The sequence below is a fragment of the Cetorhinus maximus genome, chromosome 4 (assembly GCF_964194155.1).
Source record: "Cetorhinus maximus chromosome 4, sCetMax3.hap1.1, whole genome shotgun sequence".
In the NCBI taxonomy this organism is placed as follows: Eukaryota; Metazoa; Chordata; class Chondrichthyes; order Lamniformes; family Cetorhinidae; genus Cetorhinus; species Cetorhinus maximus.
Window position 1 is genome coordinate 90,339,951 of NC_135882.1, and position 11,340 is coordinate 90,351,290.

Genomic DNA, 11,340 nt, shown 5'->3' on the forward strand with positions numbered 1-11,340 from the left:
CACGATTACTATTGTCGCTGGTTAGCAGGTAGATTCAGTCAAAATGCGAGTAAGGCCAATTTGGTTTGGCGCTTTAGAATGGAGCCCAGCTCCAACGAACTCCCAATTGATAAAAATACATATTTCTAAATACATAAAATGAAATCAGCTTAATCCAACATGTGTCCATTTGCCATTATTCTGCAGATCATCACGCTAAATGTGTGATATTTCGGATGTAGCCTATTACCTGCCCATCTAGGTGCAATCTAGGTTTGTGATTTTACCAAATATTACCAGGTCACTCAGTAACAAAGTGACTAATCGGATTTCACATATATTTCTAACTTTATAACTTGTCCTTTGCGATTTGCTAAATGCAACTCAGGAACCCAAGATCCCATTCAGTCGCACCTAGTTCTGACATGTATTACCAGTGAAAGCTAAACCTCAGAAAACACTTCACAGGAGACACGTCTCACTTGTTGCTTTGCTGTAATTGTCCAAGTTGGTCTTGGGGTAGCGGCTGTGGGAGTTTGGTATTGGAATGTGAATGCTCCCTGCAGCTCACCTTACCCAGCTTGTTTAAAAAAATACTGGGGGCAATCGATCATCCCTCATTTACAAATCCACACTTCTCTTTTTCTTCAACTGCACCCTGAAGCGTGTTGTCCCGTAGGCGGCAAAGTGTCATGCGCCGTGAACTTGAGATCTTTATATAGCGTTGCTTCCATCTCAAGCGCTGTAAATGTTAACAATCTGAGTTTGGACAAGGATTGACAGTTACCCACAGTGACCCGCCCTTTCTTAAAGGCGTGCAGCGAGACAGTTAGGTATCAGTAGACTGGCAAACTGCTTGCTGTAACTGCGGGGCATTTGTCTATTTCCCAGGTCATCTCCAGAGATCAGCGCATTCCTCTATAAATACCAGCCGAAGTCTGCAAGGGGCAGAAAATCTATGTCCAGCTTCAGACGAGTTTCACTTTCAGAAAGGCTGCTCCTAAGGTAAGGCAAGACTTTTTGAGTCTTTTGAGACGCAGTCAGAATCTGGCATTGCTGCTACCTTGTGAGCAGGAACATTAGGTAGAACTTCCAAAATTCACCGAAACTGTAATACTCTGTAACTGTATCGAGCGGGGCTTATTTTAAACTAAAATAACTTTACGCAAGCTTTGATCCTTTTGTAGTGGTCAATGTACTACGTTTGGAGTGAAAAGCAAGTCATATATAAATCCTTCTTCCGGAGAGAGATGGTGATGATAAACAATGAAATGACAACATCCATTTTCATCCTTGACTAATCTCTTGTCTTGCACAGTAGTTTACATTTGACAGATTCGGTCACTGCTGAATGGCCGTCTCGGTCTCTTGTTCCATGAAAGCCACACATAATTGGCTGACCCCGGAAAATTGTTTTGAATCCAGTCTGTACTGGTACTTGCTGGTTTAGCCGATGAACTGGACCTTTCCCGATTTAGATCTTCCTCCAATAAAACGCTTATTTATGGTTTTGCTTCTATTAAAGAGCTGGAATATTTATTCAAGCTATAGATAAGCAATGAGTATCCCAAACTGGATGTCTTGTGTGATCACATTTACTAATTGAGATTATGTAGAATGATATGAAAGTTTTAGGCATGTTTGAATGAAGACGTGCATTTTCCTTCGCGTATCTGGGCTGAGTATATGTTGTATTCTCCCCTGTATTTGCAGCTCATGGCGTTACTGTGGAAGTGTCACTGCCTGGTGGCGGTCTTGTGTGCCACCTTCATGGGGGTCGGGGCGGACTGTGACCAGGACTGCGCTTACTGTGCCTACCATCTGGCTGGTCATCTGACAGAGTTTAACCCGCTGGTGAGTTTAAACACCCCCAAAAATCAGACGAAACACCTACCGTTACACACATACATCTCCACTGTTAGGAATCCCAAGTTGTGACACCCAAAGGCCAATGTGAAGTTTATCTTTTCGACCAAAAGCCGGCTGTGTGAAGTCACTTGTATCCTTGGTCCAGTCTCTGACCAGGCTTCCGCAATCCAAGCTTTAGCTTAATACAACATTATGGAAAAGCCGGCGTCTAAAGTAGTTGGGAGTTCTTAGGAAGTCAAGCATTCAATGGCTGACTTTCATATTAACTTGTTTTAAGTGTAATTTGTTTTAAGCAAAGCCGTGTGGCCAATCTGAACATTGCAGGCGTTTGTATAGCAGCTGTGTTCATGGGTTAGGGGTGAGGGGGCATCGATGGGGAGAATGAACGGCATTTGGGTAAAGTGAGCGCGGGGTCCAGAAAACTTGGGACGGGGAGTGAGAAAGAGACGGGAAAGAAACAGAGAGGACACGACTGAAAGATAAGACTGAGGCGGACAGACAGCATCGCGCAGTTCTACAATCAGCGATTACTGGTCAAAGCTTTTCCTCCGCTCTTGCAACGCCACGGTTATCTGTTAAACGCCATCCCGCCGGTTCCTTGATGTTCCTAAAGCCAGAGACAAAAGAAAGAAAAACCTCCAGTAACACTTGAGGCAAAACTGGATCCTTCCGAAAATGCCACTGGCGCCAACTGCCGCGGGCTGGGACTAACTGCACTAAATGCTCCGGTAAATGCCGCGCAGTTCAACAATCCGCGCAGGCACTCCGGGCAAGTGTAGCAGTCCGGCTTTCTCATTCTAATTATCATTAGTCTTGTCTCGCAAGAATTTTTTAAAAACACACTTAAACGTTAGAAGTGAATAAAGATGGACAGTGGACCTGGCAATTAGCCCATGAGAATCGATTTAGGTAGATTCCCCGGACATGTACATAGATACTAGGGAGTAAATATTACAAATTCTTGGATAAATCGCTTCTCCCACTCCAGTCTCCCAGTAATTCCAGATTCAGGTTGTTGTTTCGAAGAGTGGGCGGAATTTCATTGTATTCCTCGCCACAAACTCTCTAGGATCGACTAGCTTCAGGCTCAGTTTTGAGAAAAGCAGTATTCAGTCTGGAATACAATGGGCATTTTTAAATAAGACAGTCATAGGGGTTTAAATTCAATACTGTCATCGTGGGAAAAGCGTTGATGATGCATTCGGCCGTTTGGCCCCCTTGTGTTTCGAGTGCTGAGCCGCAGTTTGCTCCAAAGGCTCGATGCTTGGCCGAGTGCTCATCCGCAGACTGTCCCTAAGATAGTTTCAGAATGATTTTGCTAGGCTATCCTACAAGGGGTGCCCAGCGAAGACCAGGCAGCAGAACCAACCATTGGTCTCACAGTCAAAAACAAAAACAGAATTACCTGGAAAAACTCAGCAGGTCTGGCAGCATCGGTGGAGAAGAAAAGAGTTGACGTTTCGAGTCCAATGACCCTTCAACAGAAACGTCAACTCTTTTCTTCTCCACCGATGCTGCCAGACCTGCTGAGTTTTTCCAGGTAATTCTGTTTTTGTTTTTGTTTTGGATTTCCAGCATCCGCAGTAGTTTTTTGTTTTGGTCTCACAGTGTTGCAAGGTTGCCCTCAACGAATGGTTGACGCGTGGCACCTAAAGATGAGGTGGACCAGCAAATCAATTAATTCAAGAGTATATCTTTCTCTCCACAAATGCAGAAAAATTATACATTGTGCACAGAATTTATTAATATAAAGATGAGAATATTTGTACATGTCGCTTGGAAAACAGGAAACCCCGGAAACACGCAGCAGATCAGTCAGCGGCTTTGGAGAAAAGAGATGCTTCAAAATTTCCTGAAGCAGTTCAGGAAAACCTTTCAGCAAAACGTTGAATTGCCTTCTCTCCACAGATGCTGACTGACCAAGTGAGTTTCCAGAATTTTTTCTTCCTTTCAGATTTCCAGCATTTGTAGAGTTTTTGTGCCAACTTATGAAGCTTCCCTAATCCTTTTACAACACAGAAATGCTACTGAAATTCAATGTTCGAGCTATCGTTATCAATAGGTTTCAATTACCGGCAAACATGTTTGTCATCAGTTTTGTCGGTTCAGTTTGTCATCATCATGTCTGCAGCAAAAACAAGACGGATATGAAACCTAGATGTTTCTAATAAATAGCAATTAATAGTCATAAAGGGGCACACTGGGTCCAAGAGACCGTGAAAGGGCCGGAGTTATGTTTCAAGAGCTTGGACTTTGCCAGCTTCGGACTTGAAGAGGGATTCCAATAATCAGCATCCATTAGTGATACTCACCATATTCACTGCTGTACATTTTTCCGCTCAGCAGCAGACGCGGAACACCGCGTACACAGATTGTACTTGTACTTGTATTTGTCTGTGGAGGGCACACACAAACAAGAGATCTTGATATTTTATCAATTTAGTTTTTTTAATTAAAAGAAATGCATTATTTGTTAGGAACGTTTGTTCGAGTGAATATGGTGCCAGATGCGAAATTGTTCCACCACATTCCAGTCTGTCTGGAGTAATCCACTAGCAGGGTGCAAACAATATGAGTAGGTGGTAAAGTATGGGAATTGTGGCAATATTCCGCTGGCCATGTGTACTTGAAAGATAACATTGTTCAAGAAGTGAGGTTGGAAGGCAATCTGGCTGCAGTTATCAAAGTGGAAATCATCATTTTCTGGGGTAATGACTCAAATAGCTAGCCAGGAGATGATTGCAGTGCTGATATGTTGTCCACTGACTTTGCGACACTTTTCTTAGTTATGGAAATGTGGCAGAAACCGGTGGAGTGGTCGGCGCACATATACAATTGTATCAGTGTCACAACATTGAAATAACATAGGAAGAATGGTGTCTGGAAATCGTATTTTTCTACATCTGACTTGTATCTTTTCAATTGAAAACTGTTATTTTAAGTTCTAAATTCCCTGCATATAAATTAACGTGATGAGAATTAAAAGGCCTACTGCCACTTTCTAGGGATGGGCAATAAATGCCAGCAATACCAGGGGGGGCAAGTCCACCACCCCCCAAGAATGACAGCGATGTTCATAGGCACTGTACTCGACATTCAGGCTCAGAAATGTGGGATAATTTCTGGAATAGGAGTAAAGCGGGATGGTAAAAAGTGTACAATGTGGAGTTAGCGCGGACAGAGTCTGGGATTGTTTCGTGTTTATTGCACGGAAACATTCCTCACCAGATAAAAAGGGTTGTTTACTTTATATCCATACATTAATGTGCCTGAAACGGACGAAGTCATTAACAGTTTTCCAAAAGTCGTTTCTGTTTAATAAGTTGAAAAAAATAAAGGGGAAATTACAATTAATCAAGGGTTGAAGCAACCATCTTAGTCTTTACTGGTAAACCAACCTGTTTGATGTTTGCATTACGCAACTTCAGTGACAAGCGAGCTTTTCGTGTAAAGGATTCGACTGCGCCGCTGTATGGATAAAAGACCGAATTGAAGAGCCAGGATTTATGTTGAACATTGAAGAAAAGCCTTGTTCGTCCTGATGGTGTCCGAGCAGCGTCGGCTGATTGTGCATAACTATTTTACAATTTCAGTTTTCTAGATAAACATTAACCCGCAGTTCTATACTGGGCCTTAATGCCTTTCCTTGTGGTCAATTTCTTGGGAGGGAAAAACCGGCAGAAATTCTGTCCCATTTTCAGAACATACAACTGTTTTAACTAAAGGGCAATTGTTTACTTACTTAAGCAAAATAACAATATTTAATGCAGGACTGAAAGCAGTTTTCCAAAATATAACGAAGTTATATATGCCACGCCACGATTGTGTGATGCCGATAGTTGAAACTGGGTTGTATCCGCACCTCTGGACAACTAGACTCCAGAACTGTATATTCACTATCTTTCTCCTGTTCTAAACATAGATTTTGTGAATTTCTGGGCGAAGGGATTTAGAATTAGGAAATTAAACACTTTGCAGTACTTATGGTAATACGGGTTAGATAATGCCCCAGCATGTCTTAACCCAAACCACAGGAAAATATTCCTGCTGAACCAGTGCAATACTTCATTCCCATCCTTATCAGAGTCCTGAGTCAGATTGCCATTTAGAGTCAATGTGTGTCATTTTCTCAGGAACCAGATTTAAATGATCAAATCTCATTTTACAGAAGACTTTTACAGTCAGCAAACTTTCATCCCATTAGTGTTGGCTGGATTCCAACCCAGGACATTTAGCCAACTGCATGGCCAGTTAAAAGAAAATCAAAAAAATGTGGTGTATGTAAAAATTATTTGAAAATAACAGATATTTAATGGAATCTAGGACAACAGTTATTTGGAAAGTTTCAGATAGCATCAGATGAGAGCAGTCATCTGAATCCCAGGGCAACAGAGTGTAAAATTACTCACGGGTATTCATTTTCTCTTATCACATTTCCTGTACTTAATATGAGCCTTCTTATTCAGTTCAATGTATATACCTGTTTTTTATTAAACACCCAGTACCACATTGGACATTGACAGGATACAGTTAAACAATGGTGAAGTTGTTACTAAGGAATTTATAGCCATCACCCAACCAATGGAATTTTATCTAGCCATAATCTGCAGTTAGATACCTAGAAAAAAAAGTTAATGTGGTCTTAGAAGGAAATAGGTCTAGTTGGATTAGCTAAACAAAATCACTGGATGGTGGCAACTATGCCCTGCTTTTACAGGATCAGCTTATAAATTTGTCTTCTTGCATAACTTTATCCAGGGGAAAACAAAAATTTCAATTAGCCCAGAATATAAAAGAGAAATGATCAGAGTTACAACTACTTTCACAGGTTATGCATGATCCTAAAATGTCCCAGCGAAACTCTGATGGCAATTTATTTTGTTCCCAGGTGACACTGGCAAGATTGCATTTACTACCCATCCCTAGCCACCCTGAAAAGGTGGTTGTGGGTCAGCTCTTTGTGGTGACTGTGTTCCCAAGGCATTGCTGCTCTCGGAGCTTGTGACATTTCAGAGAATGTTTTATGGAGTTGGCTGTCTGCTGAATTTGGATGAAGTAGTTAAATTATATCACAAAACGATGTAATAAAATTGCTATTGCATTTATTATATACAACTAAATTCCATTGCTCCTCACACCATCACATATGGCAAGGGAGTTGTAATGGATTTTACAGCACTAAAATATAGGATAAAAGCAAAATACTGGATGCTGGAAACCTGGAATTAATAACAAAAAGTGCTGGAAATGCTCAGCAGATCTGGTACCATCTGTGGAGAGAGAAATAGAACTAACATTTCAAGTCATGAATGACTCTTCTTCAGAACTGATGGAAGGTATGCTTTGAAAGAGGGAGGGGTGAGATTAAATATTTTCTTTGTTCTTTCATGGGATTTGAGTGTCACTGGTCAGCTTTTGTTGCCCATCCCTAATTGTCCTTTCAGAGCACAGTTAAGAGTCAAATGCATTGCTGCTGGTCTGGGGTCATATGTAGGCCAGGCTACGTAAGTACAGCAGATTTCCTTCCCTAAAGGACATTAGTGAACTATACCACAATCAATGATAGTTTCATGGTCACTATCACTGAGACTAGATTTATATTCCTGATCTATTAACTGAATTTAAATTCCACCACCTGCTGTGGTGGGATTTGAGCCTATATTTGCAGAGCATTAGGCTGGATCGCTGGGTTACTACTCCAGTGACATTAACACTATGCCACCATCTCCCAATCAATGACAAAAATGACATGGAACAAAAGGCAAAGGGAGTGGTAATGGGTGTAGTAAGGAAACAAAACATTTGTTGAGAGTGATGTGAATAGCAGAATAATGAACAGCTCCATCCAAAAGCAAAAACATGAGAACAAGATTCAGACAGGCACATGGCAAAAAAAAGCAGATTCAAAATAGGGAACAGATTTCATGGTCTGAAAATGTTGAACTCAGTTTTGAGCCTAGAAGGCTGTAAAGTGCCTAATCGGAAGATGAGGTGCTGTTCCTCGAATTCCTCTTCCAATTAGGCACTTTACATCTTTCTCAACTCAACATTGAGTTTAATCATTTCAGACATGAACTCTGTCCTCAAATTTGATCGGTTTTTTGCCATGTGCCGGTCTGAAGCTTGTTTTTCATGTTTTTTCTTTTGGACGGAGCAGTTCAATATTCTGCCATTCACAATCATCCTGGATAAATGCTTCGTCATTTGATCCCTCCTGCCCTCAGCTCTATCCCAGACCTTCCCTTTTGTTCCCCCTCCCCTTCCCCCATTTTCAATGGCATAAAATCCATCACATTTCAATCTTCCTTCAGTTCTGAAGAGTCATATTTGACTCAAAACATAGGGCGGAATTTTACGGTTCCTCCTGCCGGCGGGATTGTCCAGTTCCGCCAAAATCAATGGACCTTTGAACGGCTCGCAGTATTTTCTGGCCCTGCCCTCGCCGCGACGGGCCATAAAATTCCACCCATTAACTCTGTTTCTCTCTCCTCAGACACTGCCAGGCCTGCTGTTCTGTTATAACTAAAATATAGGAACCTGTTGGACCATTGATGTCTCCTTCACCTGTTTGACTGTGATGCTGCTTCTCAGTATAAATTGCCCATCCTTTGATCCATAAATGTTATTTTCTTTCAGAGTTGCACATTAGAGTGTGAAGGTAAGCTGCCACCAGGAAAGACATGGGGGATGTGTAAGGAGCTGGAGGAAGTCAACAAACCCCATGATGACAGTAAAAGTTCTCCTGAGAGTGACAGGGAAAAGGAAGAGCAACACTTGCTTTTGAGCAAAAAGTATGGCGGCTTCATGAAGCGTTATGGAGGCTTCATGAAAAAAGCAGACAGCGGTGATACATATATTTCCGAAGCTGACGATGAAAATAAAGGAAGAGAGATACTAAATAAAAGATATGGAGGGTTTATGAAGAAGGACATTGAAAGCCCTTCTACAGTAGATTCTGCTGACATTCTGAGACAGCTGCTAAACTTAAATGAGCTCAATGAACGGAAGCATTACTTGGACCACAGCGATTCTGAAAACCGTAGTGAGGTCATGAAGCGCTACGGAGGATTCATGAACGGATTCAAGAGAAGCCCTGAATTAGAAGATTTGCCAGAATTGCAAAAAAGATATGGGGGCTTCATGAGAAGATTTGGTAAACCAGATTACCAGAAAAGGTATGGTGGATTTATGAAACGTTGGAATGACGCTCTCATTCCTTCTGATGAAGATGGTGAAATTTATTCCAAAGAAGTCCCTGAACTTGAAAAGAGATATGGTGGATTTATGAGAATTTAGACATACAATCAGAAAGACTGTCTCTGTTCTCGTATTTAAGTGTACTGTGTTGGTGTTTTTTACTGTTTAGTCCAACAAGAATAGGCGACCTGCAACCTACATCTTACATGCAGATCTATGTTGCCTTTAGTCGAGATGAGATTGTCAAAATTAATTGTATGCCTTCTTTGTGCACTTTCTTCTCGAACTGTTAACTGTTGTCTAATTTTCATTAAATGTAAAACAAAGAATGATCTCAACTGCCTAGTTGTACATATTCAAATAAATATAACCGCAAAATGATATTTAAACTCTTGTGTTTTTATTTATATTTGCTCTTTTATTCAAGTTACCAAGTGTGGGCTGGATTTTACAGCACCCTGCCGTGCGTTTTTTGGCGAGGGTGGCACATAAAATAACAGGGGTACCCAACCCACCATCTTCCCCCACTCCCAACCAGACCCCCACAATATGTTAGATGGACAGGTGCTGAATTCGGCAGCCTGCCCACCATATTTTAAAAAATAAATAAAGGTCAATCGAGATTGTTAAAAGGTCAATTGACCAGGATATTACGCCGCCTATGCCTTAATACGGTTGACATGAGCAGGTGGGCAAGAACAGGCAGTGCATCATTTGAGGCCAGGTTGAACAACAGTGGGATGTAAGGGGCTACATCATTCAGGGAGTGCCCCGTATGCATCTGGGCAAGCCCCCTAAGATGTCACATCCCACCACCCTTCATTCCTCACCACCTGCCCTCCAAAACCCGGCTTCCTAACCATCTCTCCACAGGCTTTCAGATCCCTCTCCGCTCTAAAGGTCCAGGGCTTGCCTGTCTCCAGCAGGCAATGCTCTTTTTCCTCCTTGCAGTCCTGGCAGTGCCCACTATTGATCACTGGCACTGTCAGATTGGCCAACAGCTCTCGAGGGTGGGACTTCTTCCTACTAAGGGGCAGAAGTCTCACTCTCACCTACTTTAGCCCACCAGCAGCAAGTTATGCCTCCAGGGCGGGCTTCTTTCTGGCTCATCAGCTACCGATCAACTTTCCTTCCTGCCCTGTAAAGTCCAGCCCTATATTTTTAACAATGAAACCTCATAATTGGTTCCACTTTTCAATTCTTTTTCCCACAGTTGGGCATCATTCATATAAATATTTTGTTGCTCAATAAAAAACTGCCAATTGATGAATGGCTGCCAATGTAATCCATAATTAGTATACAATTCCTTAAACTTACCATCTTAAAGTAAGAAACTATATATTGTCACGACTCACTGGGGATAGTGCACTGTAATATCAAGCCCCACTGTTCACCGAGACACGACAAATGTGAAAAATGTGATCAAACCACCAGATTGCCCCAATTCTACCTAGCTGTTTAATTTAGGTTAACAGAATACAGGCACCAGGTTTGTAAACTTAATAAGTAAATAACTGTTTATTGAACAAATTGTCATTAACTAGTGGCAAAAGAAAGAAATATGAACTGCCAACTTCTAACACTATAACTTAAACTCTACCCTCTTCTTAAATCCCTATGTGTGCACACACACACACACACACACACACAAGACACATAAGACACACAAAACATGAAATTTGAGGGCGGGATAAAACAGTTCAAAGCACCAATCCGGAGTATAGGATTCGATGGGTTGATTTTGATTGATGTCTTCCAAATTCCCTTCAGTTCTTGTTGATGACACGGGGTGGTCTTCCAGCACTTTCAGTATTTAGTTCACTGGTTGTGAACTTGCTTTTCAATGTCTCTAACAGTGTTTTACCCCTTTTCCTTTTTACAGGGGTTTCCTCATAGAGAGAGAGCAGGCTATAGAGATATGAAGAAAAGAGATTTTAAATGTTTTCTCTTTGCAGGTCAGGAGCTTTCTGCTGCATTGCTACCATACAAAACCCTGGTCAGTAGCCAATTCAAATGCTGTTATCAGGCAGCGCCCTTGGTCCATGACTCCTTTCCGGCACCATCCTGTCTTTAATGGCATTCTCTGTTCCAGGACTGCAACATTGTGTATATCTCTCATCCTGTTCCAGTGGACATGTCATTTAAACTGCAGCCATTGTACTTTTAATCCATAGACCAACAGAAAATAAAAATATAGGTTCTTTAGAACAGTCCAACAGAAATAAAAAGATACATTCCTTACCTGCCTCTACCCTTAAAAGAGATGAAACACCATTTCAAAAATGCATTTCATCA

The 11,340-nt window shown here is 41.6% G+C and overlaps 1 protein-coding gene across 1 annotated transcript; it reads left to right on the forward strand.

Moving 5' to 3' along the window:
* The first annotated feature begins 852 nt into the window (after positions 1 to 852).
* Positions 853 to 9,426, forward strand: LOC144679750 (proenkephalin-A-like). Its single transcript, XM_078540461.1, has 3 exons — positions 853 to 984; positions 1,693 to 1,833; positions 8,485 to 9,426. The coding sequence occupies exons 2-3, from the start codon at positions 1,696 to 1,698 to the stop codon at positions 9,142 to 9,144; spliced, it is 798 nt and encodes a 265-aa protein (XP_078396587.1). The 5' UTR covers positions 853 to 984; positions 1,693 to 1,695; the 3' UTR covers positions 9,145 to 9,426.
* The last annotated feature ends 1,914 nt before the right edge of the window (positions 9,427 to 11,340 follow it).